The following is a 22180-nucleotide window of genomic DNA, read 5'->3' on the forward strand; positions in this document are numbered from 1 at the left end:
TTCAATACTTTACCTGACATCTACCTTCTGGTAGAGAATTGATGCAGTTTCAAAGGCAAAGGGCGGTCACAGGAAATATTGATTTGATTGAGTATTTTTACTGCTTGCTGCTCTTTATCGTAATTGCTTTGATATTTAGAAACTTTTTATTATTTTTGAAAGCATCTTCACATTTCAGAACTTGGTTTACATGGGTAAGTGCAGGGAGGAATGGGGTGAAAGCACGGATGAATGTGTGGCTGGGGAGATGGTGCAGGGAACAGGGTTTCAAGTTCTTGGATCATTGGAACCTTTTCTGGGCAAGGGGTGACCTGTACAAGAGGGACAGGCTGCACCTAAACTGGAGGGGAACTAATACCCTGGCCAGGAGGTTTGCTGATGCTACTCGGGAGTATTTAAACTCATTTTGCAGGGGTCTGGGAACTGGTGCACCAAATCAGTGAGGGAGGGATCGGACCAGAAGGTAAGATGTCAGGTAATTGAAAGGCAAAATGGAAATAACAGGTAGGATGGGTCGGATAGTTTTGAAGTGTGTGTTCTTTAATGCTAAGAGTATTATGGGTGTTTTTGATTTACTTTTTAGCTGGTTTGGCACAATATTTTGGGCTGAAGGGCTTGTTCCTGTGCTGTACTAGGTTCTTTGTGCTTAAGACTTTCGCACAGTACTGTATCTATTAAGTTTTTTTCTATTATTAGTGTTCTTATTTTTTTTTGCTGCATCAGATCCAGAGTAACAATTATTCCGTTCTCCTGTACACTTGTGTACTGGAAAATGATATTAAACTATCTTGAATCCTTCTCACATCTATTCTTTTCCTCAGCTGCCTATCACCTCTCTCTGGTACTCATCCTACTTCTGTGCTTTCTCTCCTCTCCTGTCTGATTACTTATTCAGCCCTTTACCTCTTCCAGCAATTATCTCCAAGCTGCTCACTTCGTTCCTCTTCCCACTCACCTGGTCTCATCCTTCGCCTGCCAGCTTGTACTCCTCACCCTCCACATCTGCCCTCTTCTTTTCTAGTCCTGATGAGGGGTTTCTGGCCCACTGCTTCGACTGTTTATTCCCCTCCATCAATACTGCCTGACTTGTTGAGTTCCTCCAGCATTTTGTGCGCATTGCTTAGAATGTCTTGCTGTTGCAGTCAGTTTGTTAGGAAGAGGCGCCACCTTATGGCGGTATTAATTATTCTTGCAATTGGTCCTTTAGGGTGCTGCTGTCGTTGATCCTTTCCAGCTGTCCGAGAAACCGGCAGAGGGACAGAATCCATCCGGTGCAACAGCGTGTTGCACACCGAGCAAGGGTTGCTGATGAATCACCTGCATCCACCAGAGGAAAGAGATTTACTTGCTTAGATAATCAGCAAACTTAATGTCTGTGAATGATCGGAGGGAAGACAGAGGTTGGCTTGAAGGGGGTCAGAATTGAATACCGCATCATCGTGCCTTCTTCGCCACTCCATCTACAGGAATAGTGCAGCAGCCATCTCATTGTCCCCGAGTGATTGTGGGGCTGCCAAGGTCATTTATTGCCCCCTGCAGCTGGTCCTGCTGAATTCAACGTTAATTTTAAATGATGCTGTTTTAGAAACTCCCAGGAGTTTGTGTTGAGTGCGCCTGTGACAAGATGACAGTGCACAACAGTCCAACACATACTTCATGGGCAATGTCGATGGAACGTGATTTTGCTTTTTAATCTACCTGTGGGGGGGGGGGGGAATTCCTCTTCTTAGGTGAATGGGACTCCATTCTGAGAGCTATTGGCACCAACAAAGTTTAAAGTACAGTAATTATTGTATGTATATTTAATACAACCTTGAGAGATCTCCTTTCAGGCAGCCGCAAAACAAAGGACCCATTAAAAAGCAAAGACCGTCAAACATCCAATTTGCAGAGAGAGAAAAATAAAACAATAAAAGCAAGCAAATAGCATTTAGAACTGAAGTGTTAAGAAAACGAGGCCACAGATGCAAAGCCAGGCATCAATTCAGCCAGAGCAGGCCACAGAGTCAGTGCAACACAGAGCTGAGTCAACATTGCAGGGCTGCAAGCAGAACCTCTGGTCCCGATGCCCTGACCACATCTCAGTTCTTACCAGATTATAGAGAAGGCTCAAAGCTCACGCCTTCAGGCTGGCTAGGGTTCTGGATACAGCGCAGGGCTGAGGCTTATACTTGGACAAGAGTTGACCACTTGAATCTCCAAGCCATAGAAGGCTGCAGAGTCATTCTCGTTAATGAAGACTGCAGTTGGTAGTCCAAGCCTCAGATAGCTAGAGGGAGCAGAGTACATTGCTGTTTGATGACTATATGTAAAGTGAGTGCTTCAGCCATTGTGCTCGCCAACTTTGTCTGTGACCTTTGATCTGTGTGAATCTTGCCCTGTGGGATGGACAAGGAGTAAAAAGATTAGCCATGCAATTGGATAGCTGATCAGACTCACAAAGCTCCTTAGCCAACTTCTGCTTCACTCTTTGTGTTATGATTGGTATAAACATAGAAACATAGAAAATAGGAGCAGGAGTAGGCCATTCGGCCCTTTGAGCCTGCACCGCTATTTATTATGATCATGGCTGATCATCCAACTCAGAATCCTGCACCAGCCTTCCCTCCATACCCCCTGATCCCCGTAGCCACAAGGGCCATATCTAACTCCCTCTTAAATATAGCCAATGAACCGGCCTCAACTGTTTCCTGTGGCAGAGAATTCCACAGATTCACCACTCTCTGTGTGAAGAAGTTTTTCCTAATCTCAGTCCTAAAAGGCTTCCCCTTTATCCTCAAACTGTGACCTCTCATTCTGGACTTCTCCAACATCGGGAACAATCTTCCTGCATCTAGCCTGTCCAATCCCTTTAGGATTTTATACGTTTCAATCAGATCCCCCCTCAATCTTCTAAATTTCAACAAGTATAAGCCTAGTTCATCCAGTCTTTCATCATATGAAAGTCCTGCCATCCCAGGAATCAATCTGGTGAACCTTCTTTGTACTCCCTCTATGGCAAGGATGTCTTTCCTCAGATTAGGGGACCAAAACTGCACACAATACTCCAGGTGTGGTCTCACCAAGGCCTTGTACAACTGCAGTAATACCTCCCTGCTCCTGTACTCGAATCCTCTTGCTATAAATGCCAGCATACCATTGGCCTTTTTCACCGCCTGCTGTACCTGCATGCCCACTTTCAATGACTGGTGTATAATGACACCCAGGTCTCGTTGCACCTCCCCTTTTCCTAATCGGCCACCATTCAGATAATAATCTGTTTTCCTATTTTTGCCACCAGAGTGGATAACTTCACATCTATCCACATTAAATTGCATCTGCCATGAATTTGCCCACTCACCCAACCTATCCAAGTCACCCTGCATCCTCTTAAGCATCCTCCTCACAGCTAACACTGCCACCCAGCTTCGTGTCATCCGCAAACTTGGAGATGCTGCATTTAATTCCCTCGTCTAAGTCATTAATATATATTGTAAACAACTGGGGTCCCAGCACTGAGCCTTGCGGTACCCCACTAGTCACTGCCTGCCATTCTGAAAAGGTCCCGTTTATTCCCACTCTTAGCTTCCTGTCTGCTAACCAATTCTCTATCCACGTCAATACCTTACCCCCAATACCGTGTGCTTTAAGTTTGCACACTAATCTCCTGTGTGGGACCTTGTCAAAAGCCTTTTGAAAATCCAAATATACCACATCCACTGGTTCTCCCCTATCCACTCTACTAGTTACATCCTCAAAAAATTCTATGAGATTCGTCAGACATGACTTTCCTTTCACAAATCCATGCTGACTTTGTCCGATGATTTCACCGCTTTCCAAATGTGCTGTTATCACATCTTTGATAACTGACTCCAGCAGTTTCCCCACCACCTACGTTAGGCTAACCGGTCTATAATGCCCCGGTTTCTCTCTCCCTCCTTTTTTAAAAAGTGGGGTTACATTAGCCACCCTCCAATCCTCAGGAACTAGTCCAGAATCTAACAAGTTTTGAAAAATTATCATTAATGCATCCACTATTTCTTGGGCTACTTCCTTAAGCACTCTGGGATGCAGACCATCTGGCCCTGGGGATTTATCTGCCTTTAATCCCTTCAATTTACCTAACACCACTTCCCTACTAACACGTATTTCGCTCAGTTCCTCCATCTCACTGGACCCTCTGTCCCCTACTATTTCTGGAAGATTATTTATGTCCTCCTTAGTGAAGACAGAACCAAAGTAATTATTCAATTGGTCTACCATGTCCTTGCTCCCCATAATCAATTCACCTGTTTCTGTCTGTAGGGGACCTACATTTGTCTTTACCAGTCTTTTCCTTTTTACATATCTATAAAAGCTTTTACAGTCAGTTTTTATGTTCCCTGCCAGTTTTCTCTCATAATCTTTTTTCCCCTTCATAATTAAGCCCTTTGTCCTCCTCTGCTGAACTCTGAATTTCTCCCAGTCCTCAGGTGAGCCACTTTTTCTGGCTAATTTGTGTGCTTCTTCTTTGGAATTGATACTATCCCTAATTTCTCATCAGCCACGGGTGCACTACCTTCCTTGATTTATTCTTTTGCCAAACTGGGATGAACAATTGTTGTAGTTCATCCATGCAATCCTTAAATGCTTGCCATTGCATATCCACCGTCAATCCTTTAAGTGTCATTTGCCAGTCTATCTTAGCTAATTCACGTCTCATACCTTCAAAGTTACCCCTCTTTAAGTTCAGAACCTTTGTTTCTGAATTAACTATGTCACTCTGCATCTTAATGAAGAATTCCACTATATTATGGTCACTCTTACCCAAGGGGCCTCTCACGACAAGATTGCTAATTAACCCTTCCTCATTGCTCAAAACCCAGTCTAGAATAGCCTGCTCTCCAGTTGGTTCCTCGACATGTTGGTTCAAAAAACCATCCAGCATACATTCCGAGAAATCCTCTTCCTCAGCACCCTTACCAATTTGGTTCACCCAATCTACATGTAGATTGAAATCACCCATTATAACTGCTGTTCCTTTATTGCACACATTTCTAATTTCCTGTTTAATACCATCTCCGACCTCACTACTACTGTTAGGTGGCCTGTACACAACTCCCACCAGCGTTTTCTGCCCCTTAGTGTTATGCAGCTCTACCCATATCGATTCCACATCTTCCCGGCTTGTCCTTCCTTTCTATTGCGTTAATCTCATCTGTAACCAGCAACGCCACCCCACCTCCTTTTCTTTCATGTCTATCCCTCCTGAATATTGAATATCCCTGAACGTTGAGCTTCCATCCTTGGTCACCCTGGAGCCATGACTCTGTGATCCCAACTATATCATAATCATTAATAACAATCTGCACTTTCAATTCATCCACCTTGTTACGAATGCTCCTTGCATTGACACACAAAGCCTTCAGGTGCTCTTTCACAACTCTCTTAGCCCTTATACAATTATGTTGAAAAGTGGCCCTTTTTGATGCTTGCCCTGGATTTGTCAGCCTGCCACTTTTACTTTTCTCCTTACTACTTTTTGCTTCTACCCTCACTTTACACCCTCTGTCTCTCTGCACTGGTTCCCATCTCCCTGTTGTGAAGTAACCTCCTCTCGCCTAGCCTCTTTAATTTGATTCCCACCCCTCAACCATTCTAGTTTAAAGTCACCTCAGTAGCCCTTGCTAATCTCCCTGCCAGGATATTGGTCCCCCTAGGATTCAAGTGTAACCCGTCCTTTTTGTACAGGTCACGCCTGCGCCAAAGAGGTCCCAATGATCCAAAAACTTGAATCCCTGCCCCCTGCTCCAATCCCTCAGCCACGTATTTATCCTCCACCTCATCGCATTCCTACTCTCACTGTCGCGTGGCACAGGCTGTAATCCCGAGATTACTACCTTTGCGGTCCTTATTCTCAACTCCCTTCCTAGCTCCCTATATTCTCCTTTCAGGACCTCATCCCTTTTCCTACCTATGTCATTGGTACCTATATGTACCACGACCTCCGGCTCCTCACCCTCCCACTTCAGGATATCTTGGACACGATCAGAAATATCCCGGACCCTGGCACCAGGGAGGCAAACTACCATCCGGGTCTCTGGACTGCGTCCACAGAATCGCCTATCTGACCCCCTTACTATCGAGTCCCCTATCACAACTGCCCTCCTCTTCCTTGCCCTACCCTTCTGAGCTACAGAGCCGGACTCTGTGCCAAAGGCACGGCCACTGTCGCTTCCCCCGGGTAAGCTGTCCCCCCCAACAGTGCTCAAACAGGAGTACCTGTTGTTAAGGGGCACAGCCACCGGGGTACTCCCTATTACCTGACTCCTCCTCTTCCCCCTCCTAGCCGTGACCCACTGGTCTGCCTCCCGTGGCCCTGGTGTGACCACCTGCCTGTAACTCCTATCAACTCCTCACTCTCCCTGACCAGACGAAGGTCATCGAGCTGCAGCTCCAGTTCCCTAACACGGTCCCTTAGGAGCTGCATCTCGGTGCACTTGGCGCAGATGTAGACGTCCAGTAGGCTTGGAGACTCCAGGGCCTCCCACATCCGACACCGAGAACAGCAAACTGCCTCTCTCCTCAAATAACAACAGAAAATGAGTACCAAACCTTCCTCTCCTCGCCTCGCCCGTTTCCGCTGAAGCTCTTACGTCTTCACTCTGCTCCCCTGTATGAGGCTCTGTTCCTTTGAAATCGGCCACGCTGCACTGCCCGACGTCACACGCCTGCGCAGTCCCGCCTCTCAACGCCGATGGAGAAAAACAACCGAAAATTTCAAAATTGTCTTCCTCCGCACTCCCGCTCCAACTCTCAGACTTCCTTCTTCGAATCAAACCCGAAGCAGGAGATAAAGATTCACTATGGAAATTCCTGATGCTTTTCCCATACAATAAACACAATTGAGTAAATGACTGTGTGTGTGTATAATCATTGGCTATCTCTGTCAAGGTTTCAGCTCACACTTAATTGTTATCGGGAACAACGTGGGAGTTAGAAGTTGGATTAGAATTTAAGGGTCAGAAATGTGGGGGAGTCCAGCTCCGGGCACTCCGTGGGTCAAAAGGCCCAATGCTTGTGAGGCAGGTGGAGGCAATCTGGCCAGGTGTTGGAGGGGCGGAGTGTTTTGTGTGTGTAAGTGTAAAGGTGGGTGTGTAGTAGGGAAGAAAGGGCCATGTTCTGTTACTGTTGATGCTTGTGTTGTCTTGTTGAACATTGTGGGTATGCTATGTTGGTGCCAGAATGTGCGGCAACACTTATGGCCTGTCCCCAACACATCCTTGGGTTGTATTGTTTGTTAACACAAAAGATGCATTTCACTGTATATGATAAATATAAAATCATCTGACAAAAGGGTGGTTGAAGATCAAGTCCTTGTATTTATGGTTTACAAGGCAGCAATGCTCTTCTCTCCCCTCTAGGTTTGGATTATCTGTAGCAAATGCCCTAAAGCACTGAAGAGATAGTACTAACATCTGTCTCTGCAAAATCCACTGGTGCATTGGGTAATCCAGTGCCCTTCCCAGACGAACATCAATGTCCAGGCCAATTTTTTTGTATTTTTAATACCTACTTCTAGAGAAGAACCCAGTTGAGCTCCCTTTACAATGTCCGATCGAATATCAGGGCAGGAAGAAAATACAAAAAGCTCTTGTGAGACTCCCATAAAACACCTGCCTGGGAGGTCCAACAACAGTTAGGTAAAGAATATAGCCTACTGACCATTAAAATAGTATGGACAAGTCATCAAGCTAAAGGCAGAAACTTTATGCATGTGATAAAACACTAGAGGACACACAAAAATACAGTACAGGCCTTTCAGCCCACAATGTGCTGACCTTTTAATCTGCTCTAAGATCAATATAACTTGCCTCCCACATAACCGTTCATTGTTCTATCATCAATGTGCCTATCTAAGTCTCTTAAATACGCTAACATATCCTCCTCTACCACCACCTCTGGTAACACATTCCATTCATCCCACCACTCTCTTTGTAAAAAAAAACTACCTTTGACATCCCCCTATATTTAAATCCTTAAAATTATTCTCCACTCGTATTAGCCATTTCTCCCGATCTATTGAGTACCCTCTTATCCTCTTTCACCCAAGCTCAATTTATCCTCATAAGACATCAGATTCATGCTCTCCAATCCAGGCAGCATCCTAGTAAATCACTGCATTCTCACTAAAACTTCCACATCTTTCCTATAATGAAGTGACCAGAACTGAATACAATAATAATCTGTAAGAGATGCAGCAAGTGACTAAGTAGGTAAGTGCAAAATGAGCTCACTGTTAAAAGATGGAACAGAGAACAGAGAGAAATGGCACAGTTCTAATGACTTCAATGGAGGGATTTGAGTGCCTCCATCTTCACCTGTTTCATTCTATTTTCTGTTATCTGATCAAAAGACAGCACCATTTTGCTACCCCAGTTCCACATGCACTAATCTTATTCATCTGCTGTTTGATGCTTTACTGAAAATCTAAATACAACACATTCATCGGTTCTCCCTCATCCACTTCACTAAATATATCCTCAAGGAACTCTTCCATTCTCTCCACTCCACTACTGTAATGATTTGGTGTTAAGATTCAGTCTGATTTCACACTGAGCAGTACTGTGCAGAGTTTATTCTGCAGTCTTGCTCCACGTGGTAGACTCATTGTACAAACAGTGGCATTTACTGTATTGATTCTACACTTTTGAGAAACATTGTGCAGGGGTTCACAACCTTTTTTATGCCATGGATCAATACCACTAAGCAAAGGGTCCGTGTCTGTCAGGTTGGGAACCCCTGTTAGGGGTATTTATTACAGCCTGATTTTTACCTTACTAGGGAATACAGTGATATTCATTGCACTAATTGATTCCATAATGGTACAAACTGGCAAAGGAACATATATCATGTAGTGCAATTCCATACTTGTTCTTTTGTGTTAACACACTACTAGAATATTAGACCATAAGACACATGAACAGAATTGGGCCATTTGGCTGTCGAGTCCGCTCTCTAATTTCATCATGGCTGATCTATCAGTACCAATCTCCTGCCTTCTCCCTGCATCCCTTCCATGCCCTGACTAATCAAGAATCTATCTACCTCTGCCTTAAATATACTCAATGACTTCGCCTCCACAGCCACCTGTGGCAACAAATTCCACCGATTCACTACACCCTGGCTAAAGAAATTCCTCCTCATCTCCATTCTAAGAGGACACCCCTCTATTCTGAGGCTGTGTCTGCTGGTCTTAAAAACCCTTGCCCTAGGAAAAATCCTCTTCATATCCACTCTATTGAGGATTTTAAAACATTTGCTAGGTTTCAATGAGGTCACCCCTCATTCTTCTGAATTCCAGTGAGTAGAGGCCCAGAACCATGAAAACAAGCCTTTAAATATAACCATATCACAAGCCTTTCAATCACGAATCATTTTCATGAACCTCCTTTGAACCCTTTCCAATGTCAGACATCCTTTCTAAGACTGTTCAAAATACTCCAGGTGAGGCCTCACCAGTGCTTTATAAAGCCTCAACATTATATCCTTGCTTTTATAGTCCTCTTCAAATGAATACTAACATCACATTTGCCTTATTCACCACTGACTCAACCTGTAAATTAAACTTTAGGGAATCCTGCATAAGGAATCCTAAGACTCTTTGCACCTCAGAATTTTGAATTTTCTCTTCATTTAGAAAAATCAATGCTTTTATATCTTCTACCAAAGTGCATACTTCTATGAGCATACAAGTGCATGATTTTGCAAATGCGGAATACTTATTCAGCTTGTCCACCATTTCCATTACTACCTCTCCAGTGGTCTGATATCTACTCTCACCTCTTTTTAACACTTTATATATTTGAAGAAACTTTTGATATCTTTCTTTAATGCTATTGGCTAGCTTACCTTTGTATTCCATATTTTCTTCACAACTTTCCCAACACCATATTCCATCTGCCACTTCTTTGCCCATTTTCCTAATATGTCTAAGACTTTCTGTAGACTCTACTTCCTCAGAACTGCCTGCTACTCCACCTATTGTCTATAAACTTGGTCACAAAGCCACCAATTCCATCATCCAAGTCATTGACTTGGAAAAAGAAGCAGTCTCAACATAGACCCTTGTGGGACACTACTCACCAGCAGCCAACCAGAAAACGTTCCCTTTATTCCCACACTTTGCCTCCTGCTAATCAGCCACTATTTTATCCATGCTAGAATCTTTCCTGCAATACCACAAGCTCATAACTTGTTAAGCAGTCTCATGTGTGGCACCTTGTCATAGGCCTTCTGAAAATCCAAGAACACAACATTCACTGGTTCTCCTTTGTCTATCTTGCTTCTTATTTCTTTAAGGAAATCCACCAGATTTGTCCGGCAATATTTTTCCCTTGAGGAAACCATGCTGACTATAGCCTAGTTTATTATGTGCCTCTAAGTAACCTGAAACCACATCCCTAACAATCAACTCAAACATCTTCCCAACTATTGAGGTCAGACTAATTGGCCTACAATATCCTTTCTTTGACCTCTCTTCCCTTCTTGAAGAGTGAAGTGATAATTGCAATTTTCCAGTCCTCCAGACCCATGCCAGAATCTAGTGATTCTTGAAAGATCATTACTAATGCCTCCATAATCTCTTCAGCCACATCTGCGGTGGTCCAACTGACTCATCCACTTCAGACTTTTCAATCTCCCAAGAACTTTCTCCATATTAATGCAACTTAAAACAATTCTTCCCCCTGACACTCTCAAACTTCTGGCATACGGTTAGTTTCTTCCACAGTAAAGACTGATGCAAAATACTTATTCAGCTTGTCCACCATTTCCTTGTCCTGCATTACTACATATTCAGCAGTCCAATATCTACTCTCACCTCTCTTTTACCTTTTATGTATTTGAAGAAACCTTTGATATCCTTCTTTAATGCTATTGTCTAGCTTGTCTTCATATTTCATCTTTTCTTCATGACATTTTTTAGTCTCAATCTTCTAACTTTCCACTAATTTTTGTTCTATTACATGCCCGCTCTTTGGCTTTGATTTCTCGTTGGCCACGATTGATTCATTTTGCCTTTAGCATACTTCTTCCTCTTTGGGATATATATATATATATATATATATATATATATATATATTCTGCACCTTCCAAATTGCTTCTGGAAATTCCAGCCATTGTTGCTCTGCCATCATCCCTGCCAGAGTTCTTTCCCAACCAATTTTAGCTAGCTCCTCTCTCATTCTTCTGTAATTTCCTATCTACTTATTCATTTACAGGATGTAGGCATCTCCAGCTTAGCCAGCATTTATTGCCCCATTCCTAGTTGCTCTTGAGAAGGTGATGATGTGCTGCCTTCTTGAACCGCTGCTGTCCCTGAGGTGTAGGGATACTCATAGTGCTGTTAGGGAAGAAATACCACGATTTTAAACTATTGCCAATGAAGGAACAGCAAAATGTTTCCAAGTCAGGATGGTGAGTGGCTTGGAGGGGGAATTTCCAAGTGGTGGTGTTCCCAGGTTTCTGCTGTTCCCGTCCTTCTAGATGGTAGTGTTCGAGGGTCTGGAAGTCCACCGTAACACTGATACATCTGACTTAACTTCTCCTTCTCAAATTGCAGGATGAATTCTGTCATATTATGATCACTCTTCCCCCAAGCGTTCCTTTATCTTAAGCTCTTGAACTCTGGTTCATTGCACAATGCCCATTCCAGAATAGCAACAAGCTGCTCTAAAAAGCCATCTGTTTAGGTATTCAGGAATTTTCCCTCTTGGGATCCAGCACCGCCCTGATTTTTCCTATCTACCTGCATATTGACATCCCCCATAAATATTGTAACATTTCCCTTATGGCATACTTTTCTATCTCCCATTGTAACTTGTAGACTACACCTCTACTACTGCTAAGGGGTCTGTATGTAATTCCCATCAGGGTCTTCTTACCCTTGTAGTCCCTTAGCTCTTCCCACAATGATTCAACACCTATGGCTCCTCTTTCTGCTGGAAGCTCGTTCCACACAGCTACCACTCTCTGAGTAAATAAGTTCCCCCCTCATATTACCCCTAAACTTTTGCCCTTTAACTCTCAACTCATGTCCTCTTGTTTGAATCTCCCCCACTCTCAATGGAAATAGCCTATCCATGTCAGCTCTATCAATCCCTCTCATAATTTTAAATACCTCTATCAAGTCCCCGCTGAACCTTCTACCCTCCAAATAAAGACCTAACTTGTTTAACCTTTCTCTGTAACTTAGGAGATGAAACCCTTCCTGTCTGTCCTTTTGATACAATGTGTATCCTTGGACATTAAGCTCCCAGCTATAATCTTCCTTCAGCCACAATTCGGTGATCCCCATGCCAATCTGTAACTGTGTTACAAGTTCATCTACCTTACTCCATATACTGCACACATTCAAATATAGCACCTTCAAGTCCTGTATTCACCCTTTTCGATTTTGCCCACCTTTTACACTGCGATTCATCCTGCTGACTGTGAAAGAGTCTAACTCTCGACTATTTTATATCACAGTCCAATGCAAAATGCTACAATGTTTTCTCTTGTTCTGGGTATGTTTAAAAATTTACAAAAGTGCGGGGTTTGATTTGTGATTTTACACTCTGGAGATTAGCACAGGTTTTCAATCATTCCACAGTGATTATGCAGTAAAAACATTATATGTGTGACCACAATGAGGGATCATGTCCCCTTTCTGCTGCACCCTGTAGGGAGGATGGGTGTAGGTTGGGGAGCTTGATATTTCGTACAGACTTTACCCTTCATCTTTCTTGGCAATGAAGATTTAAAAATCATTGTTCAATCAATACTGCATATAATTACCATCTGTTATAGTCATGGGGCACTTCTCCTGCTACACATTTTCATTTAACCACTCTGTGAAGACAATACTCAATCCCACAACAGAAATCTGACTGAAAGTCACTTTGATTCTAAATCTCTTGAACTTTCCATCATTCAGATCAATAGCATTGAATTATTTCACAGTAGTTGTGAAGTCCAAACACAGGATAGAGAGGGCTGAGGAGGAGACGGGGAAGTGGAGAAAAGCAGAGGTCTCAGATCTGTGTCTTGCACACAGCAATATTTCTGATAATGATGATTCTACTGGATCAGAAGCCATACCTTGGTTACAGGACTTGCAACATAGGGTCAGGAACCCATGGGGGACAGGAAGAGAGAGAGAGCACTGGCAGGGGTGGAGCCATGTCATAGCTGTGGCTACTCCACCTCCTTCCAACTGCAGTCTGCTGCAACACATCACACACCCACACACTCTTAAGAAATACAGGACTATGCTTATGGAATTCATTACTACAGACATCTGTGGAGGCCAAGTCAATGGGTATATTTAAAGCAGAGGTTGGCAGGTCCTTGACTAGTAAGGGTGTTAAATGTCACAGGAAGAAGGCAGGAGAATGGGGTTCAGAGATGGAATAGCAGACACAATTGGCCACATGGCTTAATTCTGCTCCTACGTCTTGTTGTCTAAGCCATTCAACCCCTTCTGCATTCTCTGGATTGCAGTGTGATCACATCTGATCACTAACTTCACACTACTTCCTATAACTCCCTTATTTTGACTCTCTTCCTATGCGTACATTCCATGACCATTCTGCACCTCCTATCTACCGCTTGTAGCAAGGGAAGATTGCCATCGACAGTTGAATGGTGTTCCAGACAAACTGGGTAGCTCCTGGAGAAAAGAAACAGAATGCATCTGAAATTTAAGAAAATAATTAGTTGCACCTAGCACACCTCACTCATCTATATAGGTGTCTTTACCTGTGAGTTGTATACAATACACCAAAGGTCCCATTTTCAAGCAACCCCAATGAACAGAGTCTTTGGTCCATTCTCATCCACTTACAAGTTTTCCAGTGTTGGTTGGCTTTGGTTATGTACGGTTAAGGAAATGAGGGGTGAAGAATACTGGCAGACTGGATATAAAGAAGCGTCAATATTCCTTTGTTTACCTGCTATCCTGGATGAAAAACTGCTTGTCCTAAGCATATCCTGATAATAATTCAGTGCCCATTTAATTATGAATCATTTCTTTATTAAAGTTATTCACTTTCGAAGTATAAAATGAGAAGCTCCATTAACCAACTCCAGGCCAAGTTAATCGTTTTCCATTTCCATAATTAGCCCCATTAATGATTGCACAGGTCGTACCTGCTCTAAGGAAACCGAGACAGAGAGAGTGAAGAGGCACTCAATATGAAAACAAAACCGTAATGCATACTGAACTGAGAAATAACACGAAGGACAAAGTGGAATGAAAAATCATTTAGAATAAAACCATTTTAACCAAATGGAATGATAGAATCAGAATAAACAAAACAATGAAATCACAAAATATACAAATAAATCATATACAAAATAAATAGTCTGTAATCTACAAAGTCTTTACCATTGTTAATTATAAATGTCATTTAACTGACAATTTTATGAAACTTACACTTCATCCATAGATTTTTTGTGCTTAATATATACATAGTTATGAATACTGTAGTCAGAATACTTCACCTCAGAGTCAGTTTTGTACAATATAATACAAACTGCAATTTACTTGCAAATTTGATTGATTAAACAATATGTAATGATAGTCTATCTGCCATAAGAACACTTACAGTTACAGCCTTGTTTCTCAATTGTGAAAAACCCTTTTTTTTACATTCGTCCATTGGTGGATTTGGCATATTTACCTGCTATGTAGACATGACTATATCTTCCAAAGGAGTTCTAGAGTCCATATATATTGGAGTGTTATTCACAGTTTGCATACAAGTGTTGAAATCAATTAAGTCAATGATGTTTTGTGCAAATGTGGAATCAAGTTTCCATTTTCAAGTTACAATTTAAATGCCCAGCAACCCCAACTCTTTTGGGATAGAATATGCAGTAACATCCCATTTAATACAATGGATGTTTAAAATGTCAAACACCTACTAAATTAAGCTGGAGAAATGGAAGCATTTTCAAAATTCCGAACATTCACCTTCAATGACCATCATAAATCACACGCCATAATTTAAAACAAATTTTACAGTCTCACACTTAATCTCAATGGGTCGTCATTTAAAAAAATACACATTTCTCTTCCCAGCCAGAATGTGGTGCTTTATACTACTTTCCAACATTTACCATTCTCCTTTTGTGCAAGGAAAATCAAAAGAAAACATGAACATAAAGAAGGATAACAAGCCACCAGTGTGCAGAGGATCTGTCTGAATCTTGGCAGTTGTTTATAGTGTTCAACTCAACCACCTCTGTCATTCTTCGTTCACCTTCTTGTGCCGAGGCACATCTCTTTGGTCTCATGACAGTGGACATGTGTGCTTGCATGTGCCTGCATACACAACACAGCAGTTCTCAGAACAGTAAGCTAGTGAGCAGCTCTGTCGCTATGCTATATTTTGCCTTCATTGTGCATGCTATGATTTGACTTGTGAGTCACACAATTCTGCTCATTGAGTAGATTTGCTGTTTCATCAGGTAAGTGATCATGCATCTCATTTAAAGTCAATTCAATCTTAGTGTTTTCACTGTCTGACGACTGTGGAGTTTTATCCATGATGGATGCCATCAGGGCATTCTGATAATGCTGTCTTGTAATCTATAAAATGGAAAAAAAGCAAAATAGATCTGAATATGTGTTTAAATACATACAATCTATTTATATTTTAAAGATACAACTTTTCCTCACTTAAAAATATGCCCGAGGATATTTCACTAATTGTCAGCAAAATTATAACTTCCATCCGTTGAGTCTTGTTTAAAAATGAATGCCCTAGAGGTTAAAAATGTGCATGAACAGGCTTAAACAATACAAAGTATAAACCAGGTGTTAAGAAAAAAAATCAAATGCACATTTAAGTTACACAGGAGACAATTATAATATCACTCAGGGGTTGAAGAACTTATTATGTGAATAGGGATTATTCCAATCCCAGGGAAAGATTAAAAGAGACAGTAATCTACATTTTCGCTTATTTTAAAGTACTTTCTTTTCCCTTGCAGCTTTGATCAAAATTACAATGGTATGAGTACCAACATTTCATAAAAGTTGATTGCAGCAATTGAAAGCCTAAACTCACACGACATTCTGTTTTGAATTTGAAAAGTTGCTTAAGACATTAAAATTAACAGTCACGGAGATAAAGGGTCATAGACACCAGATAATCTGCAGATGCTGGAAATCCAAAGCAACACACAGAAGAGAAGGTGGAGGGATTTCCCAGTGGCCATCTATTTCAATTCTACTTCCCATTCCAACATGTCAATACATGGTTTCCTCTATTGTTAGGATGAAGACACACTCAGGTTGGAGAAGCAACATCTTATATTCCATCAGGGAAGCCTCCAACCTGATGGCATGAACACTGATTTCTCCAATTTCTAGTAATTACTCCCCCACCCTCTCCTTCACCATTCCCCATTCTTGCTTCCCTCTTACACCTTCTCTTTTTACCTGCCCATCACCTCCCTCTGGTACTCCTCCCCCTTCCCTTTCTTCCATGGTCTTCCACGCTCTCCTATCAGATTCCCCTTTCTCCAGCCTTTACCTCTTGCACCAATCAACAACTCAGCTCTTTACTTCAACTCCCCCCGCCGTTTCACCTATCACCTGCCACTTTGTACTTCTCCCTTCTCTCCCTCCCTCACCTTCTTATTCTGCACCTTCTCCCCTTCCCTTACAGTCCTGATATAGGGTCTTGGCCTAAAGAGCTGATAGTTCACTCTTTTCCATAGATGCTGCCTGGACTGCTGTCCAGCATTTTGTGTGTGTTGGAACAGAGATAAAGGGATTAAGGCATTTAACCCTCAAAATGTCTGAAGACCATCTTTTAAAAAAAATGCTGCAGCAGTTCATTGTTTGAGAAACTCCAGAAAAACAGCCTCTCCTTAAATGCTTCCGAAATTGATTTGAATGGTGAAAAAGCATTAACCTTTGGTGCCTTATTTTTGTGAATTAGATTTTGTAAATCTGTAGGATAACTGATTTAAGAATTCAATGAAGGCTTCATGTGTCTTACAACAGTTTTGGTCTCTAAAAGTAGATGTTGGATCTGATCAGCAAAAGACCTGTGTAACAGAGGCGCAAACCTAGTAAAGCTCCAAGTTCAAACAGACTGTTCACTTTATTAGATAAATAGTAATGAACCAAGCAGCTAGTTTGAGGAAAGCACAAACAAGAGAAAATCTGCAGGTGCAACACCTACAAAATACTGGAGGAACACAGCAAGCCAGGCAGCATCTATGGAAAAAAGTATAGTCGATGTTTCAGGCCCAGACGCTTCAGCAGGACTGGAGGGAAAAACCTGAGGAGTGGATTTAAACGGAAGTGGAGGGGAGAGAGAAACACCAGGTAATAGGTGAAACCTGGATGGGGAGGGATGAAGCAAAGAGCTGGGAAGTTGATTGGTGAAAGACAGAAGGCCATGGAAGGAAGAAAAAGGGGGCAGGAGCACCAGAGGGAGGCGATGGGTGGGCAAGGAGATAAGGCAAGAGAGGGAAAAGGGAAGGGAAATAGTAAGGGGGAATGGGAGGCAGTACCAGAAGTTTGAGAAATCGATGTTCATGCCAACAGGTTGGAGGCTACCCAAACAGGATCTAAGGTGTTGATTCTCCAAGCTAAGTGTGGCCTTATCAGGACAGTGGAGGAGGCCATGGATGGACGGATGGACGTATGGGAATGGGAATGGGAAGTGAAATTAAAATGGGTGGCCACTGAGAGATTCCACTTGTTCTGGCAGACGGACCATAGATGCTTGGCAAAATGGTCTCCCAACCTACGTTGGGTCTCACCGATATACAGGAGGCTACCGGGAGCACCAAACACAGTAAACAACCCCAAGACTCACAGGTGAAGCGTCACCTCACTTGGAAGGACTACTTTGGACCCTGATTGTGAGTGAGGGAGATGGTGTAGCACTCGTTCCGCTTGCAATGGAGAAGTGCCAAGAGGAAGATCAGTAGGGGGTGATGAACGGACCAGGGAGTTGCATAGGGAGTGATTCCTGTGGAAAGCAGAAAGTGAGGGGTGGGTGGGGAAAGAGAGAAGACGTGCTTGGTGGTGGGATCCAGGTGGAGATGGCAGAAGTTTTGGAGCATTGTGTGCTGAACACGGAAGTTGGTGGGGTGGTAGGTGAGGACAAGAGGATCCCTATCCCTGGGAGGGTGGCGGGAAGATAGGGTAAGAGCAGAAGTGCATGAAATGGAAGAGATGCAGTTGAAGGTAGCATTGAGGGTGGAGGAAGGGAAGCCCCTTTCTTTGAAAAGGGAGGACATCTCCTTCGTCCTAGAATGAAAAGCCTCATCCTGAGAGCAGATGCAGCGGAGACAGAGGAATTGAGAGAAGGGGATGGTGTTTTTACAGGTAGCAGAGGGGTACAAGGTGTAGTCCAGGTAGCTGCGAGAGTCCATGGGTTTGTAATAGACATCAGTGGATAAGCTGTCTCCGGAGATAGAGACAGTGAGATTGAGAAAGTGAAGGGAGGAATCAGAAATGGACCTGGTGAATTTGAGGGCAGGGTGGACGTTGGAGGCAAAGTGAATGAAGTCGATGCGTTCAGCACAGGTTCAGGAAGCAGCACCAATGCAGCGTAGGAAAAGTGCAGGTCGGTCACCAGCGTTGGCTGGAGCATAAACTGTTCCACGTAGCCAACAAATAGGCAAGCAGGCAAACAGGCACCCATGCAACTGCCCATGGTTACCTCTTTTGTTTGGAGGAAGTGGGAGGCGCCAAAGGAGAAATTAGAGTGAAGACAAATTTCACTAGGTGGAGGAGGGGAACTGGTTAGGATTGGTGCCCAGAAAAAAAAATGAAGAGCTTTGAGGCCTTCCTGGTGGGAGATGGAAATTTATAGGGACTAGACATCGATAGTAAAAATGAGATAATGGGGGCCAGGAAACTTGAAGTCCTTGAAAAGATCAAGAGTGTGTGAGGTGTCATAGATGTAGGTAGGAAGGGACTGAACTAGGGGGTAAAGCAGAGTTGAGGTATGCTGATATGAGTTAGGTGGGGCAGGAACAAGCTGAAACAATGGGTCTACCTGGACAAACGGGTTTATGGATCTTGGGTAGGAGGTAGAAATGGAAGGTAAGCTGTGTGGGAACTATGAAGTTGATGGCGGGTGGATGGGAGATCCCCAGAGTCAATAAGGTTGGTGATGGTGTGGGTGACAATGGCCTGGTGTTCCTTAGTGTGGTCCTGTTCAAGGGGGAAGTAAGAGGAGGTGTCTGAAAGTTGGCGCTGGCCTCAGCAAGGTCGAGGTCTGTTCGCCAGACTACTACAGCACCCCCCTTCCTCCCTATCTGTGGGTTTGATGATGAGAATAGGATTGGTCCGGAAGGAGTGGAGAGCCGAGCGTTCGGAAGGAGTGAGGTTGGAATAGGAGGGAGGAGTGTTAAGGTCTAGGTTAATGTCTCATCCGCAGTTGGCAATGAAAAGCTCCAGAGCAGGTAGAAGACCAGGGCAGGGTATCCAGAAAGAGGAGGAGGTTTGAAGATGGGAGAAGGGGGTCATCAATGTGGGGTGGGGAGTCCTTTCTTAAGAAACAGGCTTGGAAATGGAGGTTGCAGAAGAAGAGCTCAGTGTCATGGTGGGCGCAGAACTCACTGAGGTGTGGGTGCAGGGGGACAAAGGTGAGGCTCTTACTGAGGACAGAACATTCTGCCTCAGAGAGGGGAAGGTTGAAGGAAATGGTGAAAACCCGGCACAGATGAGCCTGGGATCGGAGCAGGGAAGGGGATTGGCATTGCCTAAGAGGAAGGGAGGTTTGGGGGGGTGGGTTCAGGGATGGTGGGGCAAGAGAAAGATGGAGTCTCCGAGAGTTGGTGGTGGGACTTAAGGGATACAGGATTGCTGAGTGGCAGTGGGGGGAGGGGAGATGGAGGTTTCAGTGGCGATGCATGAAGACCTGGCCTGGAGGTCAAGGTGGGAGTTGGAGGTTGCGCAATTGGCACTTTGGAGGTGTCCGAGGTTATTGGAACCCACATTGATAGCGGTGGCGTCTGGGTTCATAATCTGTTCTGAATTGTTAGAGCCATTGAGGTCAGCAGCAGGGATAATGGTCTGGAGACATCCAGGCCTGCCAGCGTTGGAGTCAGCAGGTACTGTGGTCCGTAAATAGGTAATCTTCTGATCCTTGCAAGACATGAGAAAGTCAAAGAACCGGCAATTGAAAGCATGGATCTGGCGGAGGATAAAGAAGCATACAGGTTCATTTCAGGTGGTGGAGAGAGAATCCCAGAGTTGTGAAAATGACAGGGATAGGGACATCAGGTATGAAGGGTTCCGACCTGAAACGTCGACTGTACTTTATTTTTGGATAGATGCTGCCTGGCCTCTAACATTTTGTGTGTTGAGGGAAGCACAACTGATTTTTGCAAAAAAAAAAAGAGGAACTTGAATTGTAAGATGCAAGACGACCATTTGATTTTGTTTTCATAAATGACAATAAAACAATGAAAGTATGCGCCTCACCTTTACAAACTGTAAGTCAGTCAGAGCACGCACTGAATAGTCTGGAACATACATTTGTAGCAATGAGTTTAGTTGACTGTTGTTACTCCCTATCTGCGATGCTATTGAATCAATCCGATCGCCCCGGTTCAGTGAATCAGAATGGTTTAAGCCACATGTTCGGGGTGAAGAACGATTATCTACGCAAAGAGAAAACAAGACTGAAAAATTGAAATGTCTAGCACATTTTTGACGTATACAGTGATTCAGGTTTTGTGGGATCTTGACTTCAGCATTTCCGACCTTATGAGTAAAGTCTTTAGGAATTTACTGTCAGTCTTCCCTTTAAATAACAGGATCTAACGACCAAATGCTTCTTAAATGTTGCCTGTTATTTTAGAGACAGAGCAAAGTAACAACAAGACCACACTGTCCAATTACACCCATGACCAATTAACCCGTACACCTTTGAAAATGTGAGAGGAAACCCACAGGGTACAAACTCATTACAAGCAGCAGTGGAATTGAACCCGGGTCACTGGCGCTGTAATAGTGTAGTGGTTATAGCGTAACATTACTGTACTGCCCCACTAGGCAATTCTCTAGCCACTACCACTGTGTAAAAAATATCCCTCATGAATACCCTTCCTCTCTCACATTCATCCTAAGCTGAGCAGTATTTGTCCCTTCCACTCTGGAAAAAAGATTCGACCCACTCTATGTTTGCTCTCATAATTATATACATTTCTATCAGGACACCGCTCAACTTCCTAAGTTCCAGAAAACAAAATCCAAGTTTGTCTATCCTCTCGATGGAGCTAATACTCTCTAATCATTGTAATATGGGGACAAAGTCAAAAAGGATGATGAATACAGGACTGAAGTTATTATATTTGAATGCAAGTACTATATGGAATAATGTAGATAATCTTGTAGCGCAGTTAGAAATTGGCAGGTATGATGTTGTGGGCTTCAGATCATTTTTCAAGAGTGAATCCTTGCAGACAACAGACCTCGATGGGGTACCGGGTAGGGCTCTGAAAACCTTGCCATCTAACTGCCAACCATCTCTTGTTCCTACAGCTGCAAGTTCCCATCTGATTCAAAAGAGCAACAATCAACCAAGAGCTGGGTGAGCTACCTTAACGACCATCGTCCAGTGGCACTCACGTCTATGGTGATGAAGTGCTTTGAGAGATTGATTGAGGCTAGAATCAACTCCTGCCTCAGCAAGGACCTAGACTCAACTGCAATTTGCCTACTGCCATAATAGGTCTACAGATGTGATCTCATTGGCTGAACTAGACAATACTAACACCTACGTTGGGCTGCTGTTTATTGACTACAGTTCAGCATTTAACAATTATTCCTACCGATCTGATCAAAAAGCTTTAAAACCTGGGCCTCTATACCTCCCTCTGCAACTCAATCCTCAACTTCCTCACCGGAAGACTGCAGTCTATGCAGATTGGAAATAACATCTCCATCTCACTGATAATTGATACAGGCACAGCACAAGAATGTGCTTTACTCTCTCTAGGCATAGCTCAAATGTAATTTACAAACTTGCTGGCTTGCACTCAACGTCAGTTGGACCAAAGAGCTGATTGTGAACTTCAGGAATGGTAAGACAAGGGAACACACACCAGTCTTTATAGACGGATCAGAAATGGAAAGAGTGATCAAAGTTCCTGGGATCAACATCTCTGAGGATCTATCTTGGGCCCAACATAT

At 43.3% G+C, this 22180-nt stretch overlaps 2 protein-coding genes and 1 long non-coding RNA gene across 6 annotated transcripts in view; 1 reads left to right on the forward strand and 2 right to left on the reverse strand.

Annotated features, from left to right (window-relative positions):
• LOC140185574 (uncharacterized) overlaps nt 1–6684 on the reverse strand; it is a 34681-nt gene extending 27997 nt beyond the window's left edge. Inside the window, exons 1-2 of the long non-coding RNA XR_011882657.1 lie at nt 6574–6684; nt 2093–2378 (exon numbers count right to left, since the gene is read on the reverse strand). This is a non-coding gene — a long non-coding RNA (uncharacterized lncRNA). The remainder of the gene's footprint in view (nt 1–2092; nt 2379–6573) is intronic.
• LOC140185573 (arsenite methyltransferase-like) overlaps nt 1–6981 on the forward strand; it is a 65282-nt gene extending 58301 nt beyond the window's left edge. For all 4 annotated transcript variants that reach the window (XM_072238925.1, XM_072238927.1, XM_072238926.1 and 1 more), the window contains one exon: nt 1208–6981. In XM_072238925.1, the coding sequence (XP_072095026.1) occupies nt 1208–1309 (102 nt within the window). In that variant the 3' untranslated portion in view covers nt 1310–6981. The remainder of the gene's footprint in view (nt 1–1207) is intronic.
• Nucleotides 6982–14072: 7091 nt separating this feature from the next.
• Nucleotides 14073–22180, reverse strand: part of LOC140185575 (metal transporter CNNM2-like) — a 149992-nt gene continuing 141884 nt past the window's right edge. Inside the window, exons 7-8 of the mRNA XM_072238929.1 lie at nt 20468–20646; nt 14073–15595 (exon numbers count right to left, since the gene is read on the reverse strand). Coding sequence (XP_072095030.1) covers nt 15389–15595; nt 20468–20646 — 386 coding nt within the window. The 3' untranslated portion in view covers nt 14073–15388. The remainder of the gene's footprint in view (nt 15596–20467; nt 20647–22180) is intronic.

Source organism: Mobula birostris, chromosome 21 (assembly GCF_030028105.1).
Source record: "Mobula birostris isolate sMobBir1 chromosome 21, sMobBir1.hap1, whole genome shotgun sequence".
In the NCBI taxonomy this organism is placed as follows: domain Eukaryota; kingdom Metazoa; phylum Chordata; class Chondrichthyes; order Myliobatiformes; family Myliobatidae; genus Mobula; species Mobula birostris.